General features: G+C 38.7%; 1 protein-coding gene across 1 annotated transcript in view; it reads left to right on the top strand.

Annotated features, from left to right (window-relative positions):
- Positions 1 to 15,442, top strand: part of itga8 (integrin, alpha 8) — a 114,183-nt gene that overhangs the window by 26,099 nt on the left and 72,642 nt on the right. The window contains exons 9-13 of the mRNA XM_052144140.1: positions 52 to 95; positions 850 to 906; positions 1,191 to 1,243; positions 7,399 to 7,604; positions 14,821 to 15,012. Of these exons, the coding sequence (XP_052000100.1) occupies positions 52 to 95; positions 850 to 906; positions 1,191 to 1,243; positions 7,399 to 7,604; positions 14,821 to 15,012 (552 nt within the window). The remainder of the gene's footprint in view (positions 1 to 51; positions 96 to 849; positions 907 to 1,190; positions 1,244 to 7,398; positions 7,605 to 14,820; positions 15,013 to 15,442) is intronic.

Genomic DNA, 15,442 nt, shown 5'->3' with positions numbered 1-15,442 from the left:
TATCTCAGGTGCTTATGTGTGTGAGTGACTCTCCTATGTCTTTTTACGCAGAACTGGTAGCAGGGGTACCTCGAGGAGCACAGAACTTTGGTTATGTAAGTATACCATCTTTAAACAGTCTTGATTTCCTGTCTTTTTGTCATAGTAAAATCAGTAGTGAGAGGTCAGAGGTAAAGTTCAAGGGGGAAGGGAAAATTTGAGAAGCGTTCAAGAGGTTAGTCATTACTTACAAAGGAAAACAGCCATGTGTAGCTCTAAAATTGAAGCTACTTTTTAAAAATAAACTAGTGCAAGCTAGATGCCGTATTGCATATTCTGGTAAAAGTAAAATGTCACTTATAGACATGTATATGTATAAGTGGATGTGAGATTCTCATCTGGATGTGATTTGAAGTCTCACACATCCAGATGAGAATCTAATTGGAATTCCCAATTAGTGCTGTACCGTCTATAAAGCCGGGGTGTTAAACAGAAACATAGGCAGCTGGATGGGTGGTTTCTAAATTAGACAGTGAATTTGTGTCTATTTTCTCACTGCATGGTATGTTCTTGAGTAATAACCATACAGCATTTGGCTTTGTTTGATTTACAATGATTTGTATGATTTTCTCAATCATAGATGCCACATAAAACATCCACTAACATTATTCTGTCTCTAATTATTAGAATGCTAAATGCATAACATGAGAACAATCACTTTTCTTTGGGGTGGAGGACAGTAATGTGGTCAGATGCACAAGTCCTACAGTACATCACAAATCCAGATAAAGTCTCCAGATACATGACAATCTATCATAATTGAAAGCAATGCTTTATGAGCAATATAATCATACTTTTCTACTTTTTTAGGTGGCTGTGATCAATGCAACAAATCTGACATTCATTCAGAATTTCTCCGGGGAGCAGGTGAATTACTGCCTGACATTTGTAAATTACAGAAACATAACCTTTGTTCATTAGCTTCAATCTGCTATTGATTTTAAAAGTTGTTTATATAATCTCAATAATCTGGTGTGCTGTGAGATATTAATTTTATCTTTCATTTGACCATTTGACCGCATTTAATTTGACTGCATAATGCATTCCAAATCAACAGAAAATGTTTCACTTTGCATGTGTTCCATCTCTCGCCTCATGTTTCTAATTTGATATAGATTTCATTTGATTTCATGCATGATTGTTTCTCGCAGATGGCCTCCTATTTTGGATACACTGTTGCTGTGACTGATCTAAATGGAGATGGGTAAGTTGACTTCCATGTCCAATAACATGAAAGATAAACTGAATCAATGTCCAATGACTTGTAAGATGAATTATTTAGTAAAATGTTATTTTATGCAAAAGATGGAGCAAATTAGTAATTCTGAAATCTGAAAAGAAAAAGAGCATTACAGTTTCGCTGCCATTTGCTATTGTGTGTTCATCCCAGTCTGTCTGCTGAAACGAGACTCATGATTTGTTATGAGCTAATCAAGTTTACCAGCTCATGCTGTAGGATGTTTCCCAACCACTGTCAGGTGTGCCATGGAAAATTATCAAATTCCACAAAATAATTAAATGCATGAAAAAAAAAAATAATAATTTCAGGGATCCAAACTCCTCACCTTTCGGAGAAATTCTCCATTTTGAAACCATAATCATCACTTTTGTGATTGTGAAAATCAATAATGTGCAAAAGTGAGTGATATTGATATGCGTTAAGTGTCTTTCACATGACTCGCGTCAGCGCTGCAGAATACACTGAAGTCTATGAAGTGACGTCACAAGTTTTTTTCACACACATGATTTTGCTTCACGAATAATGTCTTTGAGAGTACTAGGCAACAAGATATATTTAAAAACTGTCCATAATTTCTTTTAATTAAATATTATCTTATCGTTTACATATATCAGAGTCCCCAGTTATTGAACTAATTTAAATTCACCAAGAAAATGCTTGGACCTAAACATAAATTTGTCATTTTATTACTTTCTGCTATCAAAGCAACTGCAAGCTTTTTTCTCTCTCTTCCAAATACATGTTTTCAATGTTTATTGTGCTCACCTCCTGCTTTTTTTACATGGCAAACTCGTAAAATCGCCCCGTCTGTGACGCTTTCTGCAATTCTTGTCATGTGGCGGGAAATGTGATGCTTGACGCTGGGTTCTTCCACCAGATCCAAATTAAAACTGCCACGAGAAGTCATCTGTCTGAGGCAAAGACACAAAATCTAATGACAATTGCCTCAGCATCAGTCTCCCTTGATGCTTTATGCACAGGTGAGCACCCACTTTAAGTCGAAGTGGATGTGTTTTGTTCATATTTTAATCGTATTTGTTTTTTGTAATATTGCTTTGTCCGCTGTCACTGCGGAGAAAAAAACATTAATCTGCTTTGTGTGGTGTCTGTTTTTCATCTGTTCTCTTCATAAATAAATAAATGCATAATCTGCTCGTGAAAATAAAATAAAAGCTATTAAATGTGTTATTATCATTAAAATATTAAAATTAAAATGACGGGTATTAATAGATTGTGACAGAATTTTTACGACCCTGTCGATCAAAATTACGGACAATGAGAAAGTCTAACGCAAGCACTGTATGTGACTTTTTTTCTCTCTTTTTTTTTTTTTTTTGCATAGCCAAATTTCAAACACTACAAGTAAACAAGCTACAAAGACAGACAGAAAACAATGGACAAGTTCTTGAAAAGGAAAAATATTGACAATGGTTAGCCTATGTAGGATAGTGGTGTGCTGTAGAATTTTTTTAGTCGTAAAAAAGTGTGCCGTGGCAGAAAAAAGGCTGGGAAACACTGATTTAGATGAATGCATTAGTCTTCTGTTTTTACTTGACCCTTATCCTCATACCGGTGTATTCCAGATGGGAAATTGTATATATAAAAAAAAAAGGATACAAAACCTTACTGGCACATCTTATCTTCTCTTCAGTTCTCTTCTCTTCAGTTCACTTCTCTTCACTTCATTTCTCGACTACTTCCCTTCTCTTCACTTCTTGTCTCTTTGCTTCTCATAAATTCCCAGTTCTTTTCACTTCACTTCTCTGCACATCTCTTCACTTCTCTTCTTCTCATCTCTTTACTTCAATTCTCTGCACTTCCCTTCACTTTGATGATGTGCATCAAGTGCATTGATGATGTCACTTTCTCCAAGACCATCACCACACGCTCCAACCAGAAGCCGTGGATGACTGCGGAGGTGCGCACGCTGCTGAGGTCCCGAGACTCCGCCTTCAGAGCAGGCGATAAGGCAGCCCTAAGAACAGCTAGGGCCAAACTGTCATGGGCAATCAGAGAGGCAAAGCGCGCACACGCCCAGAGAATCCTCAGTCACTTCCAGGACAGCGGTGACACGCGGCGCATGTGGCAGGGCATCCAGGCCATCACCAACTACAGGACAACATCAGTTGCCTGTGACAAAGATGCCTCCCTTCCAGATGCGCTGAACGACTTCTACGCTCGGTTTGAAGTGCAGAACGACGTGATGGCGAGGAAGTCCACCCCTCCTCCCAACGAACAGGTGCTCTGTCTTACCACGGCAGATGTGAGGAAAACTCTACGTAGAGTCAACCCACGGAAGGCTGCTGGACCAGACAACATTCCTGGCAGAGTGCTCAGAGGATGTGCATACCAGCTAGCAGATGTTCTTACCGACATCTTCAACATCTCTCTGAGCAGTGCCGTCGCTCCAACGTGCTTCAAGGCCACCACCATCATCCCCATGCCAAAGAAGTCTTCAGTGTCCTGCCTCAACGACTACCGTCCCGTCGCACTTACACCCATCATCATGAAGTGCTTCGAGAGGCTCGTCATGAGGCAGATTAAGACCCAGCTGCCCCCCTCACTAGACCCCCTGCAGTTTGCGTATCGTTCAAACCGTTCAACAGACGATGCCATCACCACAACCCTCCATCTGGCCCTCACCCACCTAGACAATAAGGACTCATACGTTCGAATGCTGTTCATAGATTTCAGCTCAGCATTCAACACAATCATTCCCCAGCACCTGATTGGAAAGCTGAACCTGCTGGGCCTGGACACCTCCCTCTGCAACTGGATCCTGGACTTCCTGACTGGGAGACCTCAGTCAGTCCGGATCGGGAACAGCATCTCCACCACCACCACACTGAGCACTGGGGCCCCCCAGGGCTGTGTGCTCAGTCCACTGCTGTTCACTCTGCTGACTCACGACTATGCAGCAATGCACAGCTCGAACCACATCATCAAGTTCGCAATGACACGACCGTGGTGGGTCTCATCAGCAAGAACAACGAGTCAGCATACAGAGAGGAGGTGCAGCGGCTGACGAACTGGTGTAGAGCCAACAACCTGTCCCTGAATGTCGACAAAACAAAAGAGATGGTTGTTGACTTTAGGAGAGCACAAGGTGAACACACTCCGCTGAACATCGACGGCTCCTCTGTGGAGATCGTCAAAAGCACCAAATTCCTTGGTGTTCACTTGGCGGAGAACCTCACCTGGTCCCTCAACACCAGCTCTATCACCAAGAAAGCCCAGCAGCGTCTCTACTTTCTTCGAAGGCTGAGGAAAGCACATCTCCCAACCCCCATCCTCACTACATTCTATTTAGGGACTATTGAGAGCATCCTGAGCAGCTGCATCACTGCCTGGTTTGGGACTTGCACCGTTTCGGACCGCAAAGCCCTGCAGAGGATAGTGAGGACAGCTGAGAAGATCATTGGGGTCTCTCTTCCCTCCATCAAAGACATTTACAAAAAACACTGTATCCATAAAGCAACCAGCATTGTGGACTGACCCCACACACCCCTCACACAAACTCTTTACCCTCCTCCCGTCTGGCAAGAGGTACCGAAGCATTCGGGCCCTCACGACCAGACTGTGTAACAGCTTCTTCCCCAAGCCATCAGACTCCTCAATACTCAGAGACTGGTTTGACACACACGTGTCCTGAGTTGCACTTTAATTACTGTCACTTTATAACTGTCTGCTACCTCAATAACTGCTATGTGCATAGAACATTATCTCATAGTATGTTATGTTTACATTTTTAGAAACTGTCATCTTTTTGCACTACTGAGTACTGGTCGGCGCTGCACTGTCTATTGTCCTGTTCATTGTCAGTAATTTGTTGTACTGTCCTGTACTTTTTGCACATGTTTGCACGTGCACTTTATATAGGTATATATAGGTAGTTTATATAGGTATTTTATTTCGTTGTGTAGTCTCATGTGGTCCTATGTTGGTCCTTTGTTGTTTTTATGTAGCACCATGGTCCTGGAGGAACATTGTCTCGTTTTGCTGTGTACTGTACTAACTGTATATGGTTGAAACGACAATAAAAACCACTTGACTTGACTTGACTTCTCGTCACTTCTCTTTTCATCTCTTCACTTCTGTTCACTTCTCTTCACATCTTTGCACTTCATTCTTCTTCACTACTCTTCATTTCTCGTTTCTTCACTTTCCAGTAGTACAATGTTTAGTTCTCAGTAAAACAACAGTATGGACAAAACCCTATAAACAAAGAGCCATTTAATGATAATCCAGCAATAGACAACACATATTTTCCAAGAGAGCAAATTACAGCTCTTTACTCTAATAGTTGTTGAAATGGCTCATTTGTATGAGAATATTCCTCAGTGTCCAGGGTTAAAGTCCGTGTTTCAGTTTTGTTATTCCTTGCTACCAAATTATAAAACCTATGGATAACAGGGGTTGTTTGAGATCCTATAGACCTAATTCACAGCAGTGACATTTTTGGTTTTGATGGGAATGACAACAAGGCTGTGAGGGACAGAAGTAGTCTTTTCAATGGGTTGTACTGCAGTTTAAAGTTTGTTTGTTTTTTGGATCGTTCTGCAGACAAAACATTGAAAACACATTTTCAAGAAAATTCAGTAGACAAAAATCTCCAGACAACGTAAGTTGTGGAAAATCAGATGTGATCTAGGAGCTTTTTACAATTCGTGCCATTGAAGAGATGTAAGTCTATTCCTCACAGCCTCATTGTCATTCCCATTAAAAATGGCACTAGCTTGAATAAGGTCTATAACACGATTAGGCTACAGTGCATCTGAAACTAGAGCAACATAGTCTGAGATGAACAAATTTCAACTTTGAAATAACATTTCATTCTGTTTTACCATGTATATTTGCCAGCATCTTTGTTGATCTTTGTCTAGATTATTCTCAGAATGCCTTTTTCTGAATTGTAAGAACATTTTGGTATTCCTCCATCTGTCCAAGGCATCATTTCCAAGGCTTTATTCTAAATCCATATCTCCATGCAAGACATCTCTGTTTTATATTTTCAGCATTTTTATGATGTATGCTTTATCTCCTGCCATCAAACTGTCATGTGCTGTCTTAGCTCTGATGGCTCGTATTTTCAATGGTTACAGTACAGCACCTTGACCCATGCATTTGTTCTTTGTATATATTGCTGTAATGAAACCCTAAGGTTGGAGCCATTTGATACTTTGATTTCAAACATGCTCTATTAAAAGGAGTGACTTTGTGAAAAGTGAAAAGTTCAGAAGCTAGGGATTCGTTCATTCGTGTTCCAAGCCAGCAGCTTGAAAAAAATTGAATACATGTTGAATTCTTGTTCCTTGAATTCAGTAAATGTAAAGCCTGGATGTGTTTGTGTAAATGTCTAATGAATTTGTATGTGTTTGGGACAGATTAACCTTTAAGGGAGGACTAAGTGTCCTAAAGGGCAGTTCACCCAAAAATGAAGTCTCTCATTTACTCACTTTCTTCTGCTGAACACAAACGCAGTTTTTTTAGAAGAATATCATAGGCTTGTAGGTCCTTTCAATGCAAGTGAATGGTGGCCAGACCTTTCAAGCTCAAAGTCGCATAAAGGCAGCATAAAAATAATCCCTGTGACTCCAGGGGCTTAATATATGGCTTCTCTCACTTTGGGTGAGAAACAGATCAATATTTCAATCCTTTTTTTTTACCAGAAATCTCCACTTTATTTTCAGATTGTGAAAGTGGAGATTTATATTAAAAAATGACTTAAATATTAATCTGTTTCTCACCTACCCCTATCATATCGATCCAGAAGACATAGATTTAACCACTGGAGTTATATGGATTACATTTATGTTGCCTTTATGTGATTTTTGTACTTTGAAATATCTGGTCACCATTCACTTGCACTGTATAGACCTACAGGGCTGAAATATTCTTCTAAAAATGTTTGTGTTCTGCAGAAGAAAGAAAGCCATACACATCTGGGATGTCATGAGGGCGAGTAAATGATGAGAAATTTTATTTTTGGGTGAACTATCCCTTTAATAAACATACTAAACAGTGTCTGGTTTCTGTGATAAGTTACATTTAACTAGCGTTAGGGAATTTAAAATATTATTAGCTCCGTATTAAACAATAAAAGTCTCCTGTGTCTGCAGACTAGATGATGTGCTGGTTGGAGCCCCACTCTACATGGATCGTGAGATTGAGAGTAAACCTCGTGAGGTGGGCCGTGTGTACTTATACCTGCAAGAGGACTCACTGATCTTCTCTCCTCCCATAACACTCACTGGAACACACCTGTTTGGTCGCTATGGAAGTGCCATTGCCCCTCTTGGAGATATCAACCAGGATGGGTACCTGGGTAAGTGTGCACATTAATGCATTTCTAGGATGTTGCGTTTGCAAGTATTTCCAAAGACAATGATTCTACTGTTTCATTTTGCCTTGCTGCTCAGGCACACATTTCTTCCTTGCCATGTTTTGTGTTGGATATCCTGTCTCTATATCACATGCTCAATTTTCAGTTCTAAAGTCAATCAGGAAGTTTAAAGTTAGTGATTTGGTGCCCTTGTTTGTGTCCTGTGATGATTTGGGTGTGACTCACTCAGATCAGGATGGAGACAGCATCCACAATGGAAATCACTACATGTTACTTCAGACACATTGAGGATGAGTTGAATACTGATGAGTTCATACATAGTTTTCAACAGTTCATCCTGCATCTGAATGGAAACGGGTGTCCAGGGGTGGAGTCCAGACCAGAATAATCACCCACAGATTATCTTCATTACTGCAGACAGATAGAGTTGAGATGTTCCATCTAGAGAAAGATCTGGGAGGTTTTCTGCTTTGCACTGATGTGCGTGCGTGCGTGCGTGTCTAGAAGAGACAGCCCCATATGTTATTGTAACATGAACTGAGATATCACAATAATTGATTTAAAAATGGCACTGGACTTGAATGAAAGTAAGCAGAGTATGATATACATACATGTGCATTGACCAATCAGAGATATAAGCCACCTGATCCGTACTCCAACTCACACACTAGCTCACATGCACTGATTTCCTGATATAAATTTAAATCCATGACTTGTATGGAATGCAGGTGTGTCTAGAGACCTGAATGTATAATGTGGTCCTGTGTTTCGAATAGGAGAGCTACAGTACGGTAACAAAATACACTTTTATTTATGGAGGGCTTATTATTTTATGGATCTTTGGTTTGCTTTGTTTTTTCTGGCTATGTAAAAGTATCACATTATGAGATGATGCTGCCAGGAGATTTGGAGAATAGCCTAATGATTTAATCAATATCTGATATAGAGTTAAAGAAACTAATATCACAAACTGCATTCTTTGTTTACACCAGCCATATGGCCACATTGTAAACTGTCTTAAGCCACCCAGTTTTTTGTTTTAGTGTTGTTATTAGGAGGCTCAGACTGAATCTGTTTTGCTGGAAAGTCTATAGAATGGATATAAATGGTAAAAAGTAAATCTGTGTATCTTTCACAAGACATCTGCATGCACAGGATATTTGCCTCTGATGGTAGAAGCACATATGATTTAAGTTATACAGGGTTCAGATGGTCATGGAAAACCCGGGTCCAATTTGTATAAAATTATTTTTTTAAATCCTTATCCAGTAATCACAAGCAACTGGTCAAAATGTTTTCAAAAAGTGTGGAAACCTAGATATAAATAATTTGGCATATGGTGAAGTTCCTACATTTTCACTGTAAAGATTTTAAACATAATTCCTTCACAAAGCTCTTGTGAGTTTGTACCTCAGTAAATCATGTAATACATTTAAAGTGAGTGCCTGAGAATGGGGTGAGATTAGGTCTATAAGCACAAGTATATAATGTCTTCATGCCATTTTGGGCCCAGTGGTTTTGTATGTCTGTAAAACAGTTCTTTCTATCAGTTATGGCATATGGTATATTTATACAGTCAATTAAGGCCAAGCCACAAAATTAAGTATCATGTAAAGTGTCATGTATTCACTTTCATGTTATATGCTCAGTGTTGGGGAGTAACGGAATACATGTAATGGGATTACGTCTTTAAAATACAAAATATAAGTAACTGTATTCCACTGCAGTTACAATTTTTAATAATTGAGAATTAGAATAGTTACATTCAAAAAGTATTTTGAATACTGAAGAGATTACTTTTTTGTTGTTATTTGTTTCATTTAATATTTAGTCCTTTTCAGATGGAAAACATTTATACATATAAATGATGCAATCCAAAGTGCATTTGAACAGTGGTGAAACACTTTCTTATAATAATTCCTTACATTTAAATAGTGCTTTTCTAGGCACACAAAGCTCTTTACATAGTTTAGGGGGACTCTCCACAACCACCACCAGTACGCTCCCCACACACCAGTTATTGGTGGAGAGGAGAGAATATAGGGATTCAGACAATTAATGAATGGGGATCATTAGGAGGCCATGATTGAGAAGGGCCTATGGGGGAAATTTGTCCAGGACACCAGGGTTACACCCTTAGTTTTTACAAGGAATGTCCTGGAATTTTTTTAATGATCACAGACAGTCAGGACAGTCAGGACAGTCAGGATCTCAGTTTAACAGTTTAACATCTCATCTGAAAGATGGTGGATTTTTACAGTACAGTGTCTCATCACTATACTGGGGCATTTGGACCCACACATACCACAGGGTGACCTTGCTGGCCTTCATAATACCTCTTCCAGCAGCAACCTTAGTTTTCCCCAGGAGGTCTCCCATGCAGGTACTGGCCAGCCTCATCCCTGCTTAGCTTCAGTGGGCAATTGGTTTTGAGCTGCAGGGTGATATGGCTTAAGATGTGTTACATTCATATGAGCAGATAGAGAAGTAAGTTTGGAGAAGGAATAGAAATAAACCTTCTGTAAATTGTCAGCTTTACGCTAAGCAAAAATGCTATTTATAGCAATTTTACATGCACGTGCTAAAAGGCATGATCATATTTTTTATCAAGAAAATTCACATTAGATCATAATTTCTTTTTTTCTAGTAAGACCTTTGATATTAGGGCAAAAATCATATTCTTGATGATAATATTTGTATTGTTTTCCTGTAAAAATATCAAAAAATACTTAAAACAAGATATAATAGATTGATTTTGTTTTAGAAAGAACACTGCATAAGATATTTGTTTTTCAGAGAATGTATTTTTAACATGTGCATTTTGTCTTCGTGTACTGGTAGACAAGTGAAAAATCTACCAGTGTTGAAGTAATCCAAAGTATTTAGAATACGTTACTGACCTTGAGTAATCTAACGGAATACGTTACAAATGAAATTTTACAGCATGTATTCTGTAGTGGAATACATTTCAAATATAACCCTCCCAACCCTTGATATGATGTCTGGCTGTAAATTCCAGTCTATTATGTACACTGGCAGCCAAAACTTTGGAATAATGTAAAGATTTTGCTGTTTCAGAAGGAAATCGGTACATTAATTCACCAAAGTGGCATTCAGCTGATCACAAAGTATAGTATTGACATTACTGATGTAAAAAACAGCACCATCACTCTTTAAAGAAATGTAGACAGGCCCAATTGCCAGTGGCCATCACTTCAACAACTTATCCTTGAGTAATCATGCTAAATTACTAATTTGGTACTAGAAAATCAATTGCCATTTCATCAAACAAAGTTGCAAGCTATTTGGTTCATTAACTGAAGCTTAACATTGTCTTTGTTTTTGAGTTGCCACTGTATGCATGTCTTAAGGTCAAAAATGGCAACAACAAAAAAGAAACTGCTTTCTCTAGAAACTCATTAGTCAATCATTGTTTGGAGGATTGAAGGTTATACAATGTTTGAAATTGCCAAAAAACTGAAGCTTTCATACAATGGTGTACACTACAGTCTATAAAGACAACTATAAAGACAACTTTCTGTCCTTCTAACAAGGACAGATAGAGATGTGGAAGGCCGATGTACAACAGTAAAGAGAAGACTCAGTGGTGCAGGCCTTATGGGAATAATTACAAGGAAAAAGACACTTTTGAAACAGAAAAACAAAGAGAAAAGGTTAGAGTGGGCAAAGAAACACAGACATTGGACAACATATACTTGGAAAAGAGTGTTATGGATCTGAACCCTATTGAGCTTTTGTGGGATCAGCTAGACTGTAAGGTGCGTGAGAAGTGCCCGACAAGACAGCCACATCTATGGCAAGTGCTACAGGAAGCGTGGGGTGAAATATAGAGTATCTGGACAAACTGACAGATAGAATGCCAAGCATCTGCAAAGCTTTCATTGCTGCACATGGAGGATATTTTTTATGAGAAAACTTTGAAGTAGTTATGAAAAAAAAATCTAATTGTAATTTTTCCAAATGATTAATCTCCTGACTATACATTGTGATCAATTGAATGTCACTTTGGTGAATAAAAGTACCAATTTCTATCCTTAAGAGCAAAATCTGTACATTATTCCAAACTTTTGGCCACCAGTGTAAGTCTGCATATATACTGAAGTTCACTCAATTTAATTTGGCAGTCGCTAGGCCAACCATGCTGGAGGTCTTTGGGCACTGTGTCAGCTACTGTGTCCAGAAAACAGGAAAAGGAAATGACCAAGAATCACCAAAAACATGTGAGGGATATTTATAAAGACGAACTCACCCAAGAGAAACAGAGCATTATTACATACTCTTAATACACATGCATACACACGGTGGTCCAGTGGAGGGAAATGAGTGCTTGTGATGATTTTATTTTTCTGTGTGTAATTAAACTTACCTTCTATTGCTGAATGGTTTGCTTAGATTGGATGACTTTCATGAGCAAACATTCCTGTTAGATCTGCAAACAGAACAAAACACTTGAGTTCTGGAAAAGTTCCAGATTTATTTTCTACAAAAGTGGATTGATTTTTAGCCATAACTTATACACATTTAAAGACAGAACTACCAGACAGCATTATTTCAACTTCATAAAAAAAAGTAGCAAAATTCTTAGTGAAGAATTATACTATCCATGATCCTGAAGCAAAATTATCCCCAATCATAGAATCACAGCAAACAAAGCACACCAAAAGAGCTCTGCAGTGACCACCATTCCCATGACATACTGCGAATGATACAAGTTTGAGATGGTCTCCATACACTCTCAAAATACTTATGAACACTTATAAACAAAAAACATCCAGTGAGCGACAGTTCATCTTGTTGATGAGAGGTCAACAAAGAACGGCCAGACTGGTTTAAGCTGACTCAAAGGCTACAAAGGCTAAAATATATCCAATAGTGACTCTATACAATTGTTGTGAACCGTATAGCATCTCCGTATACACAACACGTCAAACCTTGGGCTACAACAGCAGAAGACCATGTTGGGTTCCACAAACAAAAACCGAAAGCTGAGGCTGCACTTTCTGATGGTTGATGTGAACATTAACTGAAGCTCCTGATCCATATATAAATTATTTTATACATTGCACTGCTGCCACACGATTGGCTGATAGATGATTGCATGAATAAGTAGGTGTACTGATGTACCTAATAAAGTGGCCGGTGAGTGTATGTACATTTCTGAATATTGTGCAATAAATAAAAACATTATTATATTATTTCTGTAATTTTTTAATTTTAAATTTGATTTAGTCAAGAGCTATGCTTCATTGGATAGTAGTCAATGCCCTGATTGTACCTTTATCTTCTGTGTTACTTTTTTCAAATACATTCTTTTAAATCAAAGTTTGTAATGTTACGATTCACCTCTGGTTCATGTCTTAGAACTCTTTAATTAGTTAATTATTATTATTATTATTATTTTAATAGGAAAAATACTTCTGGAACCAAGACAGCTAGAAAGGTCTTAATAAATAAATATATATATATATATATATATATATATATATATATATATATATATATATATATGTATATATATATATTCGTTATAGTCTGCCCGTTTTTTTTGTCAGATTGAGGACATCGATCTTTATAAAGCTTACTACCTCAACAGCCCCGCTATCGCTCTGTTCTTCTGTCTGTATGCCTCGCTGTGGGCATCTCTGTCTGGGTCAGCATTACTCTGTTTCAGTTTGCCTCTTGTTTGTGTGTGTGCGTGCGTGTGTGAGTGTGTATTTATCACTTTACGGGGACCATATGTCCTTGTGTGGACATTTTGTTGGTCCCCATGAGGAAAACAGCTTATAAATCATACTAAATTATGTTTTTTGAAAATGTAAAAATGCAGATATTTGATGTGAGGGTTAGGTTTAGTGGTAGGGTTTGGGTATAGAATATATAGTTTGTACAGTATAAAAACCATTATGGAGTGTCTCCATAAAACATGGAAAAACTGTGTGTGTGTGTGTGTGTGTGTGTGTGTGTGTGTGTGTGTGTGTGTGTGTGTGTGTGTGTGTGAGCGTGTATTTATCACTTTGTGGGGACCAAATGTCCCCATAAGGATAGTAAAACCCGAAATTTTTGACCTTGTGGGGACATTTTGTCGGTCCCCATGAGGAAAACAGCTTATAAATCATACTAAATTATGTTTTTTGAAAACGTAAAAATGCAGAAAGTTTTCTGTGAGGGTTAGGTTTAGGGGTAGGGTTAGGTTTCGGGGATAGAATATAAAGTTTGTACAGTATAAAAACCATTATGTCTATGGAAAGTCCCCATAAAACATGGAAACACAACATGTGTGTGTGTGTGTGTGTGTGTGTGTGTGTGTGTGTGTGTGTGTGTGTGTGTGTGTGTGTGTGTGTGTGTGTGTGTGTGTGTGTGTGTGTGTGTGTGTGTGTGTGTGTGTGTGTGTGTGTGTGTGTGTGTGTGGACCAGATGTAGTTTAATGACTTGGGCAGCATTGCTGGCAGGTGGAACACTTGAAAAGATAACCCTACCCTGGAGATGTATTGGCCCTGCAGTAGTTGTCTTGGGCTTGTGCATGAGTCTGTTAATGTTTTGTTATTGTACCTCAGTGCCATGGAGAAAAGCTAAATCGTCCCTGCGGAGCTTTGTGTAAATCATGTGTATTCTTTTCAGCATCCTTCCTTTTTCCACATGAAAGCATCCTTCTGTTTCCCCTCACCATCACAGACACTGAAATAATCAATAATAAATTATAAATTGCATCAGGGAGCAGGGCCAAATGCACATCATACAGTTTTAAGTTCTGGTTTTCTGTAAGAAAATGTACTATGGAAAATAAATAGGATGAACAGTATGTATAGTTTGTTTAGTCTAGAGCAGTGGCTCTCAACTGGTAGGTTGCAACCCAGGTCTGTTCTGATGTGATCAAAGACAGCAGGGGAAAAACAATGCAAAATTCAACCCAGACTACATTATATATGGGTTCACAAACATGGTTTGTGCTGACAACAATGTGTTTTGTGGACTGAATTATTGCATACCGAGAGTATTCAAATTGGATATCAAAATTCAACTTTCTATGATAAACAATTTTGGTAATGTATTGGGTTGCCTCTTCATGTCCAATTTATAATCTTGTTCCTAAAGCAAAACTAGTTGATAACAACTGGTCTAATGTATAAGCTGTGATGCTATATTGATCAAATTTGTTCCCACTCTCTCTCCTTCTCAGATGTGGCAATCGGGGCTCCATTTGCGGGTGAGGATCGTAGTGGTCGGGTCTTCATCTATAATGGTCATAAATCCGGGCTAATGCTGCAGGCGTCCCAAATGCTGAGAGGTGATTGGGTTTCATCTTCTATTCCAGCAGGCTTTGGTTTCACCCTGCGTGGAGACTCTGACCTAGACAACAACCAGTACCCTGGTAAGTACTCCTCCAATCTCCCTCCCTCTCTCTATTGTTTTCCCATTTATGCAGGTGTCTGTTAAGGCAATCATGCTTTTGATCCAAATTGAAGCCAGGGAGATGAGAGGCAAAAGGAATGAAAGACAGGACATAGAAGGGAAAAACAGCAATGAGACATCCAGGTTGAGTCACTCTGTCGGCCAATCTGCTGGTCATTTGCACACATGTTATATCCAGGGCCCTGTGATGTGGTTTTGTTTCTTTCTTTTTTTCCTGCTGTGGTGTGAAAGTTGTTTCTAAGTTCCCCGCATATTTTTCTCATTATTGTGTTTTTCACTATTTATTTATCATGTTGTATTGAGAACAATTCTCCACCAAGTATGATGTGATCCATGTGACTTCTAAGATCTATGCTTGGGTCTCAGATGCCACATCAAATTGAACATAT

Source organism: Xyrauchen texanus, chromosome 15 (assembly GCF_025860055.1).
Source record: "Xyrauchen texanus isolate HMW12.3.18 chromosome 15, RBS_HiC_50CHRs, whole genome shotgun sequence".
Classification (NCBI taxonomy): domain Eukaryota; kingdom Metazoa; phylum Chordata; class Actinopteri; order Cypriniformes; family Catostomidae; genus Xyrauchen; species Xyrauchen texanus.
Note: the sequence above shows the minus strand (reverse complement) of the source record. Positions and strands in the feature narration are given on the sequence as shown.